At 32.0% G+C, this 21,567-nt stretch overlaps 3 protein-coding genes across 8 annotated transcripts; 2 read left to right on the top strand and 1 right to left on the bottom strand.

The window, feature by feature from the left end:
* Positions 1-1,899: 1,899 nt before the first annotated feature.
* LOC120071626 (betaine aldehyde dehydrogenase 1, chloroplastic) lies at positions 1,900-7,400 on the top strand. The gene is made up of 15 exons (XM_039023983.1): positions 1,900-2,106; positions 2,267-2,409; positions 2,911-2,991; positions 3,066-3,214; positions 4,317-4,409; positions 4,516-4,639; positions 4,723-4,788; positions 4,865-4,931; positions 5,084-5,160; positions 5,442-5,555; positions 5,870-5,947; positions 6,032-6,183; positions 6,252-6,312; positions 6,409-6,515; positions 7,009-7,400. The coding sequence occupies exons 1-15, from the start codon at positions 1,998-2,000 to the stop codon at positions 7,097-7,099; spliced, it is 1,512 nt and encodes a 503-aa protein (XP_038879911.1). The 5' UTR covers positions 1,900-1,997; the 3' UTR covers positions 7,100-7,400.
* Positions 7,401-9,221: 1,821 nt separating this feature from the next.
* On the top strand, positions 9,222-12,873 carry LOC120071341 (mannose-1-phosphate guanyltransferase alpha-like). 3 transcript variants are annotated; one of them, XM_039023556.1, is made up of 15 exons: positions 9,222-9,690; positions 9,969-10,059; positions 10,159-10,259; positions 10,357-10,435; positions 10,594-10,654; positions 10,807-10,853; positions 10,965-11,057; positions 11,153-11,243; positions 11,455-11,506; positions 11,644-11,772; positions 11,850-11,997; positions 12,211-12,303; positions 12,381-12,449; positions 12,579-12,621; positions 12,749-12,873. In XM_039023556.1, exons 2-15 carry the CDS (start codon positions 10,027-10,029, stop codon positions 12,847-12,849), a joined length of 1,140 nt encoding a protein of 379 aa, XP_038879484.1. In that variant the 5' UTR covers positions 9,222-9,690; positions 9,969-10,026; the 3' UTR covers positions 12,850-12,873. The 3 variants fall into 3 exon arrangements, with proteins under 3 accessions (XP_038879484.1, XP_038879482.1, XP_038879483.1); XM_039023554.1 differs by having other exon boundaries at positions 9,223-9,690; positions 9,962-10,059; XM_039023555.1 differs by having other exon boundaries at positions 9,224-9,690; positions 9,962-10,059; positions 11,656-11,772.
* On the bottom strand, positions 12,830-15,488 carry LOC120071340 (E2F transcription factor-like E2FE). 4 transcript variants are annotated; one of them, XM_039023553.1, is made up of 11 exons: positions 15,298-15,486; positions 15,155-15,222; positions 15,011-15,063; positions 14,856-14,933; positions 14,694-14,747; positions 14,514-14,595; positions 14,330-14,406; positions 14,166-14,238; positions 14,009-14,070; positions 13,491-13,887; positions 12,830-13,388 (listed from the first exon to the last, which is right to left on the bottom strand). In XM_039023553.1, exons 1-11 carry the CDS (start codon positions 15,384-15,386, stop codon positions 13,315-13,317), a joined length of 1,107 nt encoding a protein of 368 aa, XP_038879481.1. In that variant the 5' UTR covers positions 15,387-15,486; the 3' UTR covers positions 12,830-13,314. The 4 variants fall into 4 exon arrangements, with proteins under 4 accessions (XP_038879481.1, XP_038879480.1, XP_038879479.1 ...); XM_039023552.1 differs by having other exon boundaries at positions 15,155-15,488; XM_039023551.1 differs by having other exon boundaries at positions 12,830-13,887; positions 15,298-15,476.
* Positions 15,489-21,567: the final 6,079 nt, after the last annotated feature.

Raw genomic sequence — 21,567 nt, 5'->3', positions numbered from 1 at the left:
ACTGATTTTCTCCGTGTAATCATTTTGAATGGACACTGTATTTATTGAAGATGGATTCATACTCTGCCCTTGAGATTGGGAAGAGAATCCTTGTCCATGTTGAGTAGTATTCGGTCCTTGAAACCATTTCTCAAGTAGAAAGATAGTATTTCAAGGCTGTATACCCAAATTTTCCACAGACTTGGCATTGAGGCTTTTCGTTATTATTCTAGAACTTCTTGTTTTGCTTGCTTCCTTGATTCTTGCCGCTTCTATTTGCATCATTGCTGGTCATAAAAGAAGAAGGATTAGTAGATTGCTTTAATTGACTTTGAGTTGTTAGATTCACACAAGGCAAAGAACCATCAAGATTCACAAAGCTATATCTTTTAATCTAGTTTTATTGAGCAAGAAGTTGAGAATAAACTTTTTGAAAAGATTGGTATTTATCTTTATCAGTAATCACAGATACCATAGAATCATATTCTAGTCCTAATCCGACCAAAATATGCATTATATGATCTTCATGAGATATCTTTCTTCCAGCAGCCTTCAAGGAATTAACCCAATTCTTAATTTTCTGGAAAAATTCTTCAAGTTTCATATTTTCCTTTTTCATTGCATCTAGTTTTCCTTTCAAATCAAGCACTCGAGCCATATTATGGAAAGAAATCTTGCATTAAGAACCGTCCATACCTCTTTTGATGAATCGTAGTCAAGCATTTTAGCAAGAAGGCCCTTCGGCATTACTTCAAAAAGCCAAGAAATGATTAAGCTATCTTGCTTAATCCAGTAGCCATATTCCATATTGATAATTCTTAATGAAAACGAATCGGATTATCGCTAATGAACTTCGAAGGCAAATTGCTATTTGGATTAATGAATTTCTCAAGACCAATACCACACATAGTGGTAATTTGTGATTTCCAAGAGAGAAAATTCCCTTCATCTAACTTCACAGTGTTGATTTTGCTTCCAAGATTGATTACCTTTAGAGGAACGGAAGAAAACATGGTTGCTATTGAAGATTGAACCCTAAATGGAAAATCCATGCTTAGCAAAAAAATCAAGGATTGCGTCGTTAGACTTTTATGCTCTGATACCATAAAAGGATTCAAAATTAACAGAGAATGATCACAGATGAAATAGTATTTTATTGATGATAAGTGATCAAGCACAATAACCTTTTATAAAAGATACACTGTGTAAAAAAATAAATAAACAAACTAATCAACTAATTACTAAACAAATTAACAACAAAATGTCACTTGATAACAAAGTTTAAATAAATGCAACAAGCTCGATGAGCTCTCTTAATAAACAGGTCCGGCTAAATTCAAAATTTTTAGAATCTAATTACTCTATTAGATATAATTAAATTTTATACCAGCAAAGCCTTAAAATGTTAATCGTGTCGAATAAATCCATCTATTTTAAAATATACGAAAAATCAAATAGACATAAATATCATTTGAAATCTTCCCGTAATTAACCAACACTCTTAATTTGATGGGAGAGGTTTACTCCATTAGTACAAAGTTTCCCCCCTTTTTTGAGTAGTAATCCTCAATTACATTAATGGTTGTATGATAAAATAATTATGATATGCTAGTGTTAGAGATTTCTTTGTTGGACGGTATCTCTATCCTAGAGTGGTCCTTATTTAATTTTTCTAGGATTTTAGTTCTTTTTTTTTTTTTTTTCCTTCTTTTTCCTGAGTATTTATTCTTAGTCAGTTGTTTTTTTATTCAATAATTGGAGTATGTTTTAAATTTTATTATCTGTCGAAATAATTAGAATACCATTTCCGATCCTCTGGGCTGGGGTAAAACGGTCATTCTACCTACCAAATTCGTAAAAACTGAAAGATAAGATTTAGAAGAAAAATACAGTACGGACAAAAAGAATCCGCAAAAATAGCTCGGAACTTAGCGTAGCCGAGTACTTATATTGATCATCTTAATTTTCGATGCCATCTCCGCCCTCACTACTTTGAAGAAGACAAGAGTTCTGCAATAATGGCGATTCCCATTCCCAGCCGGCAGCTGTTCATAGACGGCGAGTGGAGGGAACCAGTTCTCAAGAAACGCATCCCCATCGTCAACCCCGCTACTGAAGAAACAATCGGTATCTTCTTCTCTCAACTCCTCTAATTTTGTTTGTTCATTAATTTGCTATGGGGATCAGTCGATAAGATGATAGGAAGAAGTAATCTGTTCGAGGATAGGGTGGTTTGTAAGTGGTTTGAGTCTCACTTTTGTGTTTCTTTTTACCAAATATGCTTCAGGATCTATTCCCGCTGCTACTGCGGAAGATGTGGAGTTAGCAGTTGATTCTGCCCGAAAAGCACTCGCGAGGAATAAAGGAAAAGATTGGGCCTCTGCTTCGGGGGCTCTTCGTGCCAAATATTTGCGTGCTATTGCTGCTAAGGTCGGTGGGTCATATGGATGTCTAACTTTTATTTGATTGTGATCTGCACTCTGTTTTCCTATTGGATGAGGCTAAGGATCTGTGATGCTTTGTTATTTGCTTATGATTCTAGTGGCTTGAAGTCATGAATTGGTTTCTGATGCGAATCTTTAAAAAAAATGAGAAATATGATGCCATCCATCTTCCCGCCATAGTTCATTGAGAAATTAGATTTCAGGATAGAGCCATTTTTTTAGCTCTATATATCGTCTTAGCAATACTACTTCTTATACTCGCCATGCTCGAGTTCTGTTGAAATTCGCATTTATATTGTAAGAATCAAGAAGTTTTAATGACTTTGGAAGTTATATCATATATACCTTCAACTTTATTATTATGATAAGGAAATCCTTTTTCCCTATTAGATATGCTAAGCAGTTGGGTTATTATTATTGTTTTAAATCCCTATCCGTTAGGTGTTAATGTCATCCATCCTGAACTCTGTTTGTTATTTTCTCACAGATAACAGAGAGGAAATCAGAATTAGCGAAGCTCGAAGCAATAGACTGTGGAAAACCTCTGGAAGAAGCTGCATGGGACATGGTATGGCAATTACTTAAAGATATATATTGGCTGTAACATTTTCATTATCATCAATGTTTGTTAATATTGTACAGGATGATGTTGCGGGGTGCTTCGAATACTATGCAGACCTTGCAGAAGGGTTGGATGCAAAGCAAAAGGCTCCTGTTTCTGTTCCCATGGATACATTCAAGAGCTATGTTCTTAAAGAACCCATTGGAGTTGTTGGGTTGATTACTCCCTGGTACTTGTTGCCTCCAACTGCTTTGCTTGTTTTTCTTTTGGGTTGTTTCTCGCCTATTTAGCTTCTCAGCTTTTGTTGGAATATTACAATTATTGTTTATTGTATTCATTTTTAAATCATAGTCAACTCATGTCATCAACTGTGAAATAGTTTATTTCAAACATCATGACGAAGGCTCTTCAATCCAGGTTCAAACAAGTGGTCATTAACTTACCTTAAGATATTAAATATTCCTAAAATTTTCTTGAACAATAATGTGGAAGGGTCAAGTAACAGTTTCAATTGCTTATTCTTTTATGTAAAATATCCCTTATTCTTTAGTCATTCTTATGATATCTTTTCACTCTCAAATTGTGATGTGCTACTTGGGTGGATTTTTCAGATATAAATAAATGTGTAAAGGATTTAACATTATATTTGTTCAACAGTTGTTTGGCATGTGTACAACAAGGATTGAATGTTAGGTTGTCTAACATGTGGTCCAGCAAGTATCAAAATGCTGGGATGTTTAGTACTTGTTGATCGCGGATATGTTACCCAAACTTGAGTAACTATGCTTCACAGTTCTCATTTTATCGTTAATTTAAACAAGAAGCATTCATTAGGATGTTTTTAGTTATTGTTGAAATGCCTTGAATATGCTATATGGCACTTGGTGGGGGTTTGAGGGCAATGCTCCCAAGACCTATTTAGAGTTCTTATATGACATATTTAATTATTTATGGTTATTTACAATTATAACCCTATGGTTTAGAGAGGTGCACTATATAAACTCTTTAACGTTAGAGGCGCTATTATTCTGTATTATGTAACATTCTGTCTTATAAAATTGTTCTCCTTTTGTCTTGTGGATGTAGCTAACATACTGTTAGTAAACCACATAAATCTACGTGTCGATTTTCTCTATTTTTTTTTTATGTTTTCTATATTCTTTACTTGTCGATTTTGTAACAGTTATTAACCTCCAGGGTCTTATCTGGTTCTGCTCTCTCGTCCTCCTCTTTGTCTACTTGTATCATTTTTCTCCGTGTGAACCATGGTGCTCTACTGCTCTATCTTAATTTTTCATAAGAACCAAACTTTGCTGATGTCTGTCTTTTAGGAACTATCCTCTATTGATGTCTGCATGGAAAGTTGCACCTGCCTTGGCTGCTGGATGTGCTGCAATACTGAAGCCATCAGAACTGGCATCTGTGTACGTGATTATGAATTGTATGAGCTTAATTTATTTTGTGTTTTTTTTTTTATGTTGTTACATAATGCTTTCTTTTTTTTTTTTTTTTTTTTTTTTTTTTGTGCAGCACCTCTTTGGAGCTGGGTCAAATCTGTAAAGATGTTGGTCTTCCATCTGGTGTTTTGAATATTCTGACAGGATTTGGCCCTGAAGCTGGTGCTCCTCTAGCATCTCATCCTCACGTTGACAAGGTATGGCTATCACAATGGGCATCTACTTGTATTCTCAAAGATAAAATGTTTTCCAACTAAAATGAAAAACAACTTGATGGTAGATTGCCTTTACTGGGAGTGGTGCTACTGGAAGCAAGATTATGACAGCAGCTGCCCAACTTGTCAAGGTTGAATTCCAGCACAGTTTACTTTTATATTTGATTAGTAGAAGTTCTAGATTACCATTTTTTTTTTTTTTGGCAGCCTGTTACCATGGAACTTGGTGGAAAAAGTCCGATTGTTGTTTTTGAGGATGTTGACCTTGACAAGGGTCAGTACCTTTAGAGCACAATTTTTATATCGGGGACTTTGGTTATTAAAAAAAATTACCTTATCAAAAAGGCCTACCTTGACATTTGTACATTGGATCCATGCCATTCGTGGTTTGATATTATTGACTTTTTCTTTTTCTATGATTTGTAGCTGCTGAATGGACGGTCTTTGGTTGCTTTTGGACAAATGGTCAGATTTGCAGTGCCACGTCCCGTTTACTTGTACATGTATGCAGATTAATGTAGATGTTTTCCACATTATGCAATTAAATATATTTATTCCTATCATATGCATTCTTTCTCCTCCTTAATTGTGTCAAGGATGTAGATACTTTTTGTTTTTAGTAACATCTTCTGGGTTAACGGAGCAGAAGTTATTGTTGTAGTCTTGGATGATTGTGTTTAAGGCCATCTGGTAGAATAATTTTCTGGCATATTTAATAAAGCTAAGCATTTTTATCATTTCTTTTCACGTTAGAAATATTTGTTTGTTCTATCTGTTACTCCAGGAAAACATTGCTGATGAATTCTTGGATAAGCTCGTGCAATGGTGCCAGAACATTAAGATTTCAGATCCTTTAGAAGAAGGTTGCAGGCTTGGCCCAGTTGTTAGTGCAGGGCAGGTAAGAGAAGAATATGTTTCTGTTGTTTCTTGAGTTCTGTATGACAGAGAAAAGAAAAACAATTCACGGTCACAGTATATAGACATGGACATTTGGTAATAATAGGACAGAACACACGTAAGGACACTTTGTTTTCAAAGAATATATATCCATATATTAATATATTTCATAGATTTAACCTACTAAATGTGTTTTCCTAAAAAGTAAAAATATAAAAGGTTAGCGATAAGTTAAATAATGCAACTCATGCAATTCATATTATATTTACGCCGTTGTTTGATTCTTTAACTAACTTTTGGTAATCTAAAATTCAGTATGAGAAAGTATTGAATTTTGTCTCAACTGCTGAGCGTGAAGGTGCAAAGATTCTATTTGGTGGAGTTCGCCCTAAGGTAACACTTGATCTTTTTACGGCAGTTTTACTCCTTTTTGTTTATCTGGAACTAATTAAAATTTTGCCTTTGTACGATGTTTAGCACCTAAAGAAAGGATATTTCGTTGAACCAGCCATTATTACTAATGTTACAACCTCCATGCAAATATGGAAAGAAGAAGTCTTTGGCCCTGTTCTATGTGTGAAGACTTTTAGTTCTGAAGATGAAGCTATTGAATTAGCAAATGATACAATGTAAGTAAAATTCTCTGGCTTAGTTCGAGCTGGAAGCCCTGTTCTAACGTTCAGTTGATCTTTTGCAGATATGGGCTAGGTGCTGCTGTAATATCAAATGATTTAGAAAGGTGTGATCGTGTAGCCAAGGTGAGGATTGCAATCATCAAGCGCCTATGTGGTATAAGTAAACGAGAAATCTCTGAATTTCTGAACGATCTGTGTTTCCTTATTTCTTTCCTACAGGCTTTACAGGCAGGAATTGTGTGGATTAATTGCTCGCAACCATGCTTCACTCAAGCCCCATGGGGAGGCAACAAGCGCAGTGGCTTTGGTCGAGAGCTAGGGGAATGGTATATTGCCATTTTATACTCAGAAATGCTAGAAAATATACTGTTATTTAGAAGATATCTTAAAAGAAGTTCAATTAAGAAGCTGCTTTTGGTGGATTACCGAACAGTTCTTTTGGACTAATCTCAGACCAACTTCAACTTTTAAAACACAAAGATTTAGCTGTTTGGAAATATATTCTTAATTCTTGTTTCATTTACTTGCTAGACATTAATTTTAAAATATATTACTTTAAAACAAGTTGGAGCCTATACAAAAATGAAAAATTTGAGGATTTTATTCTGACAATTCTTTTAGAAACTGTTCCATGAAGCACGCTTTTGGGAAATTAGAATAATAGGTTTGTGTTGAATCAGCTTTGAACATGATTTTTTCAATAACGCCTGTACTTTGGACAGATCTGTTCTATGGGTTCAGTAACTATACTCTATGCCTTAACTTGCTTTAAAAATGTAATCATTACCCTAACTTCTGTTTCTTTTGTTCATCCAACAGGGGACTTGATAATTATCTGACTGTTAAGCAGGTTACTCAATATATATCCGATGAACCATGGGGATGGTACAAATCTCCATCTAAACTGTAAAAGAGAGGAGCCTCTGATTCAGAATAAGCACTTCTAATCTACTTGGTCTACTTGGAAGAATAACGTTGGGGGGAAGAAATTATTGCACAATTAGTTCTGCTCTGTGTGAGTTTTCTGGTCAGTTCAGTTCAGTTAGTTTCTGGTCAGTCCATGGAGGAGTCTGATCTTTGTTTTTGGGGTGATAATATTCCCTTTTGGATCTCTGCTGTAATTGAGGAAGGTGGTTTAATGAATTGTTCTTTCGGGGAGAAAAATAAATAAAAAATCAAAGGATCTTTGAATTACGACCCACTTTGGAGAATTTCTTAAAAGGATCTTTCAAGGATTTATTATTATTATTATTTAGAAGAAACAAGAAAGAAATCCATTGGAGTTTAGCAAGTTAAGAATGGCAAGTAAAATTAATCAAATAAATACAAAACAGCCTCTAACAAATCCTAACAAAAACAACACTCCGTGGCAGGAAAGGAGAAAATGAGGATAGTGGAAGATTATGAAATTCGTTTTAAAAATATGTCATCTGCTGCAATTTTTACTCATAATCTAGATATTAGATGCATCTATGTTAATAGATTATTAAAATGACATTGTGGAAGAAATTAAGGTGCTTAACAATCTCTTTAAATAATTTTCAACTATATTTTAATAGTTTTATAAAAAATATTTAAATAAAAATGATTTTTTTAAAAAAAAAAACATTGTTTTTNCAATCTCTTTAAATAATTTTCAACTATATTTTAATAGTTTTATAAAAAATATTTAAATAAAAATGATTTTTTTAAAAAAAAAAACATTGTTTTTCTCAAGTCAAACGGTTCTAAATTGTATTGAAGATTTCAATTTTTTTACTGAAAAGACATCGAAGGTTTTTGTCGGATCTCTAAATTTCTTTTAGAAAACTTTGTAAATGCAAATCTAGTTCGTGTGATTATAATTTAACTTAGAAAATCCATCGATCGATCCCTGAGAAAGATAATAAAGAAATAAAATATGGGAATAAAAGGAGTAATCAGAACTTAAAAACAAAAAAACAAAAAAACTCTCTGGTTTCACAGTTACCTAGGTTGCCAAACCAGTCTCTTTTATTTTTTGGTATGAATCTTAATCCAAAAGCAATGTTGTTTATGGGTGATTAATTCAACTCAAAATAATATAAACAGTATATTATAAGCAACCACCTAATAATTATGAGATTAAATTACAAATTTGATGAAGTTACTATTTCTCTTATGGTAGTATAAAATCATCATAAATAATTCATGTAACTTAAAGTAGATACCGATTTCTAGTTTTCTTTAAACTTGACCAAATTTGTAGTTACTAAAGCTTAATCAATCATCTTCTTCATCGTCCCTTTTATCTTAAAAAAAAAATTACTTTTTACTATTCATTCGTTTGGAGGAAACAATGGTGAAAAATAAATCAACATTATTAATTAGTGTCATTCTTAAATATGACAATAGATTATCTTTTTTAATAAAGAGAACCAAAGAACGAATAAAAGTTATCGTTGATTACATCTTAGGCTCGCTTACGAAGGCAAGATTCCTAACACTTAAAAAAAGCTTCCAAACTGAAAGAAGTCGAGAAACCAGTGATATAACGAGTTACACTGTGAACAGTCCAATTACTAGCGAAGTCACAAAGGATGGTGTAGTTGATAAACATTGTTTATTACCAATCACTGAAGTGAAAGCAAGAAAGATTTACATCTCTGTCTCATCTTTCTCCTTCAAATTCCCTCTTTTCAAAAACAATTATTTCTTTTGGAACTTTTCTTCCCCCATCATTCTTTATCCAAGAAATGTTGTTAAAAATTCACAAGATAATCGCTCAATGCAACAAATTAAGATAACCCAAATACTCAAAAACAAAAAGGAAAGCCGAAAGATGCTTGGCTTAATCTAATGCAGAATGAAAAATTGTTCTATATTATTCAGTTTTCTTTTGGTATGGTGTGATAAAATCATGGGATTGGTAAAATTTTGGTGCGAAGGAAGGATCCTGTAATCTTCAACCGACACATACAGAAAGTTGAGTGTGAAATTGATTTTGACTGAAGTGTGGGCCATCATAATCCGTAGCGATAGGTAGGCCAAATTCAATTTCACTCCTTAATTCTGCCATTATTTCCCACTGGATGAGTGTCCATAAATCTCTCTTTCTTCTGTAAAGTCGCTGCCTGAAAAAGTAGGAAGAGAGAGAGAGAGTTGGAAAAGTTGATCGTTCTGGCTGGAATTTGCCTTACTGCATTATTTCACATCTTGTATATCTTCTTTGAAATCAGGGCACTGTTTGTTTCGCTTCGCTGTTCTTTGTTTGTTTGGGTTTCTCTCTGAATTTAGAGATCTTGTTCACAATACACCATTTTCGTTTCTGGGTTGGGCAGATTTAGCAGAATTAGTTACCCATTTGTCCTGATTTTGATTTCCCACATCAAGAAATCGCCGTTTATTTCAAGGGATTCTTGATTTTGAGATTAATTCACTGGTGGGTTTTGGCCTTTTGGGATCTGGGTTTGCTTTCATTAGCCATGGGAAGTGCAGAGGAGAAGGTTGTTGCTGTGCTAATGGTCGGCGGTCCCACTAAAGGTATGTGAAATTTTCTAATTTCTTCCCATTTTGTTTTGGAGGGAAGTTTCTTTGAGGCCTTAACATTCAAATCTGAATTGATTCTTGCTTCATCTTCCAGCAAAGCTTGTTTCTGTTTGTCTTGTGGAATGCTTTTGCCTTTAATTCTATCTGGGATTCATAGAATTCAGCTTTTGTTCAGCTTTTATTCTTAGCGCAAGAATCATATTCTTGGAATATTTAGTTCATATTTTGCTTAGCTTTTGTTGATTCAAATCTCGAAATGAACAAGGAACTAGATTTCGACCTCTGTCATTGAATATTCCCAAGCCTCTTTTTCCTTTGGCGGGACAACCTATGGTGCATCACCCAATTTCAGCTTGTAAAAGGGTATGTGTTCATGGAATCTTAACAGGATAAGCCGTCATTTGATTGTTGAATATTTACTCTGTTTTTTCAAAATGCTGTAATTACTGTTTGTTTTTACAGATTCCAAACCTGGCTCGGATTTTTCTTGTTGGTTTCTATGAAGAGCGTGAATTTGCATTATATTTATCTTCCATTTCTAATGAACTGAAAGTCCCTATTAGGTAGACATTTCCTTTCAAAGTCTATATTAAGTTATGTTAATCTTTTCATTTATGTGTTGTCTTTGTTGTTGAATTTTTATGATGTGGTTGTGATTAGATATTTGAAGGAACAGAAGCCACATGGTTCTGCTGGTGGACTTTTTCACTTCAGAGATCTGATCATGGAAGACAGTCCGGTTTTCGTCTCACTTTTTCTTCTCCATTTGTGTCTTTAAGTTATTGAGCAATAGTTTTCTTCCTTTTCCTTTGGACTATGATTAATCTGCATCTTTAGGTAGATATGATCCACCAATACCTTTTAGGCCTCCTAATGTTTCTGTAATCTTGTTTCCAGTCACATATCTTCTTGCTGAATTGTGACGTTTGCTCGAGTTTTCCACTCCCGCAAATGCTAGGTAGCTGTATTCCTTTTCTTTTGATTCAATCTTTTGTCCCCCCCAACGCGCACGTACAAGTTTAGATCGAGTTGTACCTAAGAAACAGTTGCAATGCTCACTCCAATAGGTTCTCTACCATTGATAAGATTGTTTTTTATGATGTCCTACAGATGCTCACAAAAGTTATGGAGGAATGGGAACAGTCCTAGTAATCAGAGTAAGTAAACAAACCCGAGCTCTTAACTTGCATGCTTTAAAGTTCAATGCCTTCCATTCCGGGTTATTGGTTCTTCTTCAATGTTGGCCCTCATCCTTGTTTTGTGTTTAGGTATCTGCTGAGGCAGCTAACCAGTTTGGAGAGTTGGTTGCAGATCCAACAACAAATGAACTACTTCACTATGCAGAAAAACCCGAAACTTTTGTATGCCAACCATCAATAAAATTTCAATTTCAGTAACACAGCTTCTCTTAAGGTTGGATTTTCACTTATGTTCCCCTGCTTGTCTTCCAAAACAGGTGAGTGACCTCATAAACTGTGGTGTCTACATATTTACACCAGACATATTTTCTGCAATTCAAAGCGTTTCCACACAGCGGAAAGAGAGAGGTGAGGAATAGTTAGTTACACGAAAGCCATGAAAATTATCATTAAGATAATATCGAAATGCTTTAGTTATACAATTAAGTCGCTTTATTGCATGCATTTTCCACTCTTGGCTTGATTTTCAAAGTGGGAGAAAACTCTTTTTTCAGCTGCATAACTAGAGAATAGATAAATTTGTTGTCATTCTCAATTATCTCTTTTATGTAATTTGCAGTGAATTTAAGTCGATTATCTAGCTTTGAAGCCCTCCAGTCTGCAGCAACAAGGTTGGATGGATTCTTCTCTTTATATTGAAACTTTGTATTTAGATTTGGTGCAGCCTCCTAGCAGCATGTATGAAGCTGCATATAAAAATAAGTGTTATTCAGATTGCTTGATATCTAAAATTACTTATAATGTAAAGTTCATTGAACAGGAGCTTGCCTAAAGACTACGTAAGATTGGATCAAGATATTCTATCGCCTTTTGCTGGGAAGAAACAGTTATATACATATGAAACTATGGACTACTGGGAACAGATCAAAACGCCTGCGTACGTTGATGCACTCTTTTGACTCATAAGCTGCCGTTTAAAAATTTATACACGTCTTTCTGTGTAAAATCTTGCAGAATGTCGTTGAAATGCTCTGGCTTATATCTCGCCCAATTCCGGGTCACCTCATCCGACCTATTGGCAAGTGGAGATGGTACAAAAAATGCTATCATCATTGGTGATGTTTATATTCATCCTTCAGCTAAAGTGCATCCAACTGCCAAGGTAACCTTCCAAATCTCATTGTAAATATGAATAATTTCTAGCCAAAAGGATTATTGTTACTAGTTATTTTATATTTGTAACGTTTTTCTTCTATTACAAATTTTACGACTTCCAAATTTCGATGCCTGTGACTTTAGCCCCTCCACACATTGTTTTTCTACTTTCATTCAAATTAATCTTTTATTTTGGCTTATCTTCTATGCCATTATACAGATTGGTCCTAATGTCTCAATATCAGCTAATGCTCGAATTGGAGCTGGTTCTAGGCTCATCAGCTGTATCATCCTTGATGATGTTGAAATTAAGGTATGGATTTATTGGTGTGCAGAAATTTTGAACGCGGACTCGAAGCTTATTTATTCATTAATTTTTTGGCTTGTCAGGATAATGCAGTTGTCATACATGCAATTGTTGGGTGGAAATCTTCAATTGGTCGATGGTCTCGTGTACAGGCAAGTTGAAAAATGTGCTTACTTTTTTTTTGTTATTCCATGAAGAAGCTAATACAATACCAAGAGAATATTACTCAAATAAGCTGGTCATTGTAATTCTTTTTTTTCGACCTCTTATGCTACTTCTAGGCTGATGGAGATTACAATGCAAAGCGCGGAGTTACAATTCTAGGTCTTACTCTTCACCTATTTAGTATTATGCTTTTAATATAAATATGATTTTCTCTCTCTCTAGAAGCACAGCTTTAATATTTCACAGCTGCGGTTCTAATACAGCAAACATCGGTTCTATTGTTCAGGTGAAGCTGTGGTGGTTGAGGATGAAGTAGTGGTGACAAACAGCATAGTTCTCCCAAACAAGACTCTCAATGTGAGTGTTCAAGAGGAAATAATTCTATGAAAAAAAAAAAAAACTAAACAAAAATAATAAGTTAGTACATTTTTGTTTCATATTACCCTGTTCTACTCGAAAAACGGGTGTGGAGGCGGACTTCTGTAAATTGAGATCTGATTGAAATTGGCTACTACATTGATTCAATTATGCAAAATACACAGACAATAAACTACTTATCTGTAGATAAACTAGCTACATTCCAAGTCATTATGCGTCCCTAGGCTTTAAGCGCAGTGCAACTATCTACACACCATGATGATGGCCTCCAGAGATCGGAGTTGGCACAGCCAAGTACCCTATGCTTCAAAAATCAGTTCAACAAAAGAATGACTCGAATGCTATACTTGATGGATGTTGGTTGACAAGAGATACCCAAAGCTACAAAAATCAATCATCATAAGGATGACTTCAATGCTATACTAAGTCAAAATAGATGTTGGTTGACAAGAATTATGCTTCAGGGATTTGTGTTCATGATCTGTTCACAGTTTCAGAGTACCATAACTTCCAGGCTTCCTTGTAATGGGAGAATAGTTCTCTTAAAGCTGCAAAATCATAGGAAGGAAAACTACTGGTATGTTTACTTTTGTCTTCAAGTAAGTTCACTCCACATGAGTTCTTAACAGAGAAACTAGAATAGAACATACCTTGGTTTTGATACTGAGGATGGTAAGCCGAGGCAAGGCTCACCCAGTTATTACGACACCGATTTGCTTCATTTCTTGATGCTTTAGCTTCTAGTCTATCACTGGGAGAAAAGGGGCCAAATTTGAAGCTCTTACAATTTGTATCGCGCTCTAACTCGCCCCCATCTGCTTCAACCCCACAACCTTCAAGCTGCACATGCTTTTGTTGCTGGGAATTGGGGCTCTTATTCAGATCAAATGAATTTGCCAATCTGTTTTTCTTCAAATTGATGTTAGTTATATCGGTTCCAAAACTCCTTTTATTTGAGTCCACCGGCTTGCCTGCACGACAATTCTCGACTCTACCTCTCAATCCTAGCCACCTGAATGCAGGCTTTCTGGTATCAACTGTTTGCGTCTGTCATTTGTAGAATCCAAAAGTTTAAAATATGTAATCAAATTTTTTTCACAAGTAGATTAGGAAATTCATTTTTATCAGAAACTTGGCCAATGGGTTGAACTAGATCAGATTATTTTACCTTTTCAATAAGATGAATTGCTGCTAACACATTTGCGATATCATAAAGGCGTCTGACCTTGCCTGAAAAGTTGAAAGAATGATAAAGAATTAGCTCACAACCTACCCTGTTAAAACGTAAGAAATATTTCAAAATTCTCACCAGCAAAGGTTCATACTTCTCATTATCGATGCACTTTGTGCATCACCTAGCAGTAATTTTGCAGCTTCATCAAGTGAAATCACATGTGCCTGAATTGAGAGTTTCTAATATTTAGATGATCTCCATACAAGAACAAACATAATCACTGAATTATAAGTCTCATCTTGCTTGATGACTCACGTTAGAGCAAATAAAGAGCTTGACAAAATTCTGCGTTAGAAGTGCAAGAGATTTTTCCCTCCGATTATCTGATGCCACTTGGAAAAGAAAAATTGAGAACAAAAAATTAAACAAAATTAGCATCATGATTATGCACAGCTTCGGATAAAAATAAATCTAATTGAAGTAAAATTTAGTCGTATACCATATCTCGCCGACGCAGAAGATTTAGACTCGTGGCTTACAGATGTGAGATCTGAACATGTTTCATCTTCGTCATCTATCAACTAATACAGGAAAAAAAAATTGTGATTATTAAACCCAAAACATAATTAATATACAACAATAGAGAAAAAGGGATGGTTTTAGTAACAATTCGACCTACCTTTGAGTTATCATTTTCATCTATGGTAGAGCAATTTCCCTTCGGATCTTCTTCCTAATACAAATCACAGCACTTAATTTTTTATTTTTTTTTTTAAAAAAAAAAAAAAAAAAACAACAACAACAACTAAATATGAATCTTAACAAAAGAATGGTAAGATACCTTAAGTTGCCGTAGTGCCTTAGGAATACCAGAAAATCCTATCCAACTATATTGATTTTTCGCTTTTCTACACAAAATCTAACAAGTTGAAAATTGTTAAACTAGAAAACACAAAATCGTGCAGAAAACAAACAACAGCAACGAAAACTCCTTACTCCAACGCTTTCTAAAACGTTAACAATATCGTAGATACGTCGTCTTTCAACACCTACAGAATGCAAGTCACAAAAATTCTTCAAAAATTCAGAGCACTGTCCGATTAACCAAAGCTAAATACAGTCAGGAAAAACAGACATTACCCAGCCTAGAGGCAGCATTGTCGAGGCTGATCAACTGAACATCATCTCGATCGTACAATCTCAAAAAACTACAAGCGAAAAGAGATAATAAGATATATGTGAATAAACAGACAAATCTAAAAGGAAGAGAAGCGAGATGGAACTTGGCGCAGAGGAGGCCGAGGGATTTCTGCTTCCGGGAATAAGCGCTTGAAGAAGAGTGTGGTACTGGTCGATGAAGATTGGCCGCCATAGCTATGGAATCTCAGAATGAAGAAGGAAGAGATTTACGGAGTTTGAGAGAATTGGAGGGAATCGTTTGAAGATTTTAAAACAGAAGATTTGAAGAACCGTTGAGAGATAGGGAGGGAGCGTGATTCAAGTTCAACCCAGGCGCGCTATCGTTTTTTCAAAATTCTTTGTCCTTTCAAATGACCGTTTTACCCTTTGACCGATAATTTATTTTCAATTTTCTTTTTTAGGTTTTTGAGTTTTTTTTTCAACCTAGTTCCTTCAAAATGTTATGAAACTTAATTATAATTTTTTTAATATTTTAACATTAATTAATAAATATTAACCCAAATATAATCGTCAAAAAAAATTCCAAATATAGAAAAATGAGTATTTAGTGAAAAAATCAATATTAAAAATATAAATCTTGAAATTTATAGTCTAAATTGAAATCTCGTTAAAAAAATAGTAACATTTTGAAATATAGGAATTAAATTGGAACTAAATTCAAAATTTAAGAATAAAAGGATAATATTTTGAAATTTATAGACTAAATAAAAACTAGATTTAAAATCTAAAGACAAAAAGATATTTTTCCCTATTATAGGATTGGATTTTTTTTTTTTTCATCCACGCTTGTGTGTTTTTTTTTTAACATTCTTTGATTTTTAAGTTAATTTGCAAATGATTTTTTTTTAAAAAAAAATGGTTTATTGTATTTATTATAAAATAAAAATTGGTTATATACAATGCGAAATATCTCTAAAAACTTGGAGATTTTTCTTTTTGAAAGGGATAAGAAATAATAATAATTGATTTATTACTGTAATTAATTCCTATTTATTTTAAAGTAGAAAAAATCAATTTTGATTTTTAATAAAGGCTAGGTTAGACTATGAACCTTCCATTTTTTTTTTTTAATAAATTTTGAACTTTAAATTTTGTGTTTAATAAGTTATTGAAAATTTTAAAATTATCTAATCAACTTCTTGTGTCCAATATATGAGCATATTTATTATATATATATATATCCAACTTTTAAGAACTAATTAAATCCTTTGTAAATTTCATAAATCAAATAGATACAATTTTTTTTTTTTTTTTTTTTTTTTAAGAAATAGACACAAAGTTAAAAGGTCAGACACTAAATTTGTATTTAACAACTTTTTAACTATATCTTTTTTTTGTTATTATAATTTTTTAAGTTAAATTGTTTTAAAATTAAGCATATTTTTAGAGTGATTTTGGAATAGTTACTCTCGTGAGGTTTAAAATCATGACTTGAAAACATATTTAGTGCATATTTGTGATTTTTAATTGTTAAAATCACTTTTTTTAGGTTTAAAATCACTTCAAAACACATACTTAATCATTTAAAAACAATATAATACTTGATTTTACACATCTACGTGCATTTTTCATACCATTAAAATTGATTTTAGATAATTAAAAACATTTTCGAAGTGATTTCAAAACTAACATAAGTGATTTCAACCATTTTAAAATCACTTCCGAATATGTCGTTAGTCATTCATACTTATGTATTTTGGAAGTGATCTTGGTAAGAAAAAAATGATTTGATATTTAAAAATACTCTTATCTTTAATTTTTAAAAATGAAATTTGATGATATGAAAATCACGTTAAAAAATATTAAATTAAATATTGGAATTATTCAATCATTTAGACTTATGAGAAGATATCCTTCTCCAATGTCTCATGTTTATGAAGTTTGTCTTTTCCTCGCTACTAAGTTCTAGCAAGCTTTTCTCTTTCTTTTATTACTTTAATTTTCCTCTTTTACCAATAAGCATATGCACTTTTTTCATTAAATGGAGGCTTGATGACATGTTGTTTGAAGTGTTAGCTAGCCTAGGCCACATGCCTAAACCATCTTATATTTCTATTTTATAATTAGTTTTGTAGGTTTTCTTAATATTTTATTAACATGTCACTTTGAAAATGTTTCAAAATATATTTTAAAGAGATCGAGTAGTTCATTAAACTTTTATGTTGATCAAGACTCTTTGTTATCAAAGCTCTCATTTATTTGTAGTCTACAATACTTTCTTTAATGATGTTACAAACGCTTTTTCTTTTTCACGTTTTACAAAATTATTTTTTTTTCTCAAAATGTGATGGTGGCTAGACACAGGACCAAAAATTGTTTGCAAAATCTGAATTTTCTTGGATGACTAAGTTCAAAACAAATGTCGCACAATCGTTATCTCATGAAAGTTTCAAATTGTGACACTTAGGTATGCAACTTTGGACAACAAGATATATCAAATAAAATATATATGTATATATCAAATGGCTGCTTGCAAAATTAACATTCTGGCCTAAACTAATTGAGGATATAAATATTAAATATATATATATATATATATAGCAAATATGGCCAATTTGATTCCAACCCATACAAAAAGACTAAAAAGCCCATCAGCCCACGAAAAAACAGCATCCATCGATGATTCACCTTTCCAAAATCCTGGCCAATCGATCTTCTTCAAATGACCATCACTATCCCACGATCAACGTTAGAGTTTAATTTATTCATTTTCTTTTCTTCAAAAAAACCTAATCCAATTGATCTTCTTGCGATCTCTTTGACGACGATATTCTTCAAGCTCACTCGTTTTGCCAACAACTGAAACAACCTTGCTTATTATTTCTTCTGTTTTGTAGATTTTGAAAGTGTAGTGTAGCACAAGTTGTGCGTCACAACTTCAATAAGCTTGGGTATCTTAAACTTCAATAGGCTTGAATTTTAGGATAGGCTTGAATTTTTTGTTTTTTGATTAGGGCCTATTAGTGATAGTAATTTTTTTTTCTAATAGGCTTCGGATACTTTAAAGGCTTGAAATCAGTGATAGAAATATATTTGTCTTTTGTTTTTTATTGGGGTATTTTAAACTTTCATAGACTAGCATGTTGGGTTTATTGATTAGAGCCTAGTTTCTATCAAGTAGTGAAATCTATCATTGATAAATATAACGATAAGACTTCACCACTTGAGAGTAAACTACTTACTACTTTAGGTCTAGGTCTATCAATTATAAACTCTATGTGATAAACTTGAAGTGTTTAGTTTGTTGATTGAAGCGTTTATTACTACTATGGAAAGCAAAATGGAAGATTACATGAGAACAAAAGAATACAAAGGATCCGAAGAAAGCTAAAGATTGTGCCCCTAGTTTTTACTTAAAAATCTCCCAAATGTAATAATAATGTAGTTGTGACTTAGACTTAGTTTTGTGGATATTGTAATGTAGTAATGTCATTGAATTTTATCATTAATATTGGTCTATCATTGATAGACTTCAAGACCGAGCTACATAATTTTCAATGACCCAATATGTTTTTATATAATAAAGAACACAAAATCAAGTACTGATTAAAATGAAAAAAAAAATGTTCTATATTCCTCAAGCATTTGTTCTTATGAACAATATAAGAATTACACTTAATAGTAAAAGAAAATGCTAGATCATGGTAAAAATGGTGGACACATACACATAAAAATCGCATAAATGCTACATCAGTGTATAAATGGTGGAAATTTACACTTTCTGTAGTTGTGACCGACGCATTGCATTTTGTTTGACTTTTTTGCCTAATTGATAATATTCTTCGTTTTCAAAGTCGACCTATTTAGACTCTCAACAATTGGAGGTAATATATTAATGTCAATCCTTGTAGCTTCCAATTAGCATGGTTCGTAATTGGACTAACATAATCAATCTAATACGAAATCCAGAAAATTCTAAAAGACGAATAGAAATCCCAAATGGATGAGAAAATCGAAATTATTCGTCTAAAAAATTGATAATTTTACAAAATCATGGAGCTGAAGAAAAAGAGGAGAGAATCGGACGGGAGATTGAATAAGATGATCTTCCTCAAATAGGACTAGATATTGTGCTTTTCCATTTAAAACGAGGGCATTTTAGAAATAAAAATAAAATGGCAACCGTATCTTCCCCAAATATCTAAATCTGCAACTAATTTTAGAAAATGCTATATGTTCATTATTTATATACTAAAAACATCACCCACTACAAGTTTCGCCTGATTCCCTAAGTTTTGCTATTTTTGCAAAATTGAAATAGTGGTCGCTACTTTTACAAATTTCCATAACTTTAATTTATTGTTTCTTCTACTTTTGTTGACATCCGATAATAATAGATGTCTCAAATTGGTATTTTATTTGTAAACATCTCTTTATTTTTTTCCAATGGATTATTATATTGTTGCCTTGTTGGAAGTGAATATTGGGAAAAAAAATTTTAAAAAAATAAAGTAATCGATGAGATACCCAATTACCTGAAGATCTGTTTTGAAAAAGAAAAACATTCTAATAATTGGTGGAGAGTGAGTGGGTGGAGAATGAGGTTACCAAAATGTAGATCTGATTTGGTAACAATTTTATTTTTATGTTTTTGAAAAATAAGTCTATAATACTACTTTTACCTCAAACTTTATTGTTATCTATTTTTACCAATGGTTTAAAAAATCAAGTCAAATTTTGGTAACTAAAAAAATGATTTCAATTTTTTTTTTTTTTTTTTTTTTGCTTTTAAAAGTTGACTAAGAATCCCAACCATTATACTTAACAAAAATGCAATGTAGATACTGTAAATTTAATTTTCAAAAATAAAAACTAAAAACAAAATGATTACTAAAGGACTTATAGTTATTAGAATTTGGAATATATTTTATGAATCTTTGGGATTTCATTTTACTTTTTTTTCATGTTCTTTTAAAACTATTAAATAAACATGGTGGTCCTATTCATGTGCTCAAACAATAATATTTTTCTTTTTTCTTTTTTCTTTTTTTTAAGAGAGAACCTGATTTACGTAATGTAGAAATAAAAAATAATAATAACATGATTGTTAAGGGATATTTTTTTTACCTGGATCTGGTGATTTCTGACCACAAATTACCACATTCGTATATTAATTAAATCATGTTCTGTTTGATTAATACAAATAGTTATTAAGTATATGAAAATTTTAAAACTATTTACTGCAGATAAAGAGTGAATTAACTTCATTATCTGATTTTGTTTGTATGAGACAAAACATGTCCTTAATTACTTGTTTGATGATGACATAATTCTTGTCTAATAAACTTGGCACAAAAATAAAATTTTACCATCAATTTTTATTTCTATCATGTTGCACCTCAAATTCAATGATAAAATACAATTTAAAAAACACTCAAAATCAAAGAAGAAACACGTCTCAACTATTCAAATTTTAAATTAACATTATCAAAAATGAAAAGACATATAACATATAACCTACTTTAATCTACAACTTCCGAATCTTTTTGCTTATGTTTGTTTTTCTTCTTAATTTAAGAGAACTATTTTTTTAATTATTAATTAACGTCATTTTTCAAATTTGTTCCATTTTAGTTTCTTTATTTTTAATTACCTATTTTATTCGATATACTTTTAATAAATCTTTTTAATATGTACTAACAGCTTGGTTTTTATTATTTTCTTATTGTCTATTAACATTTTTACTAAAAATATATACGCATATTATATTTTCTTTACCTGAAAATTTTATTATTATTATTTAATCAATTTCGATAAAATTCAACTTTGAGTGGCTACATTTATGATCTATTAAAATTACATAAAATAAAATTAAACAAATTTTAAAGTGTGAAGATATTTTAACCTTAATTTTATTATTAAAGATGGTTTAATACAATTATTGTTAAAGTAAACACCCAACCTCGATCTTTAAAGTTTCTGTCAAATACTTTTATTTGGTCTCTAAAGAGTAAAGAGTATCTAATAGAATTTTAAATTTTAAATTTTGTGTTCTTATCATACTTTATCAATTTTAAAATACATCTTGTAAGTCTAATTTTATGTCTCATAAATCCTTCACCTATTTAATATATTTTTTTTAAAAAAAAAAACAATTATTAAAAGGATTATTTTCAAATATAGTAAAATGAGCTAACTTATTTACAAATATAGTAAAATGTCCAAGTCTATCTGCGATAGACAGTGACGTTTTGTTATATCTAAAAATATTTTCAATAGTTTTACCATTTAAAACAATTACCCTTATTAAAAATAATGTTTAATAGATTCGTCAATTTTACAAAATGTTAATATGTTACGACTTATTTTATAAAGGTTTAGTTAACCATCTTTCAAAGTCAATAACTAATTAG

Source organism: Benincasa hispida, chromosome 2 (assembly GCF_009727055.1).
Source record: "Benincasa hispida cultivar B227 chromosome 2, ASM972705v1, whole genome shotgun sequence".
Classification (NCBI taxonomy): Eukaryota; Viridiplantae; Streptophyta; class Magnoliopsida; order Cucurbitales; family Cucurbitaceae; genus Benincasa; species Benincasa hispida.
Note: the sequence above shows the minus strand (reverse complement) of the source record. Positions and strands in the feature narration are given on the sequence as shown.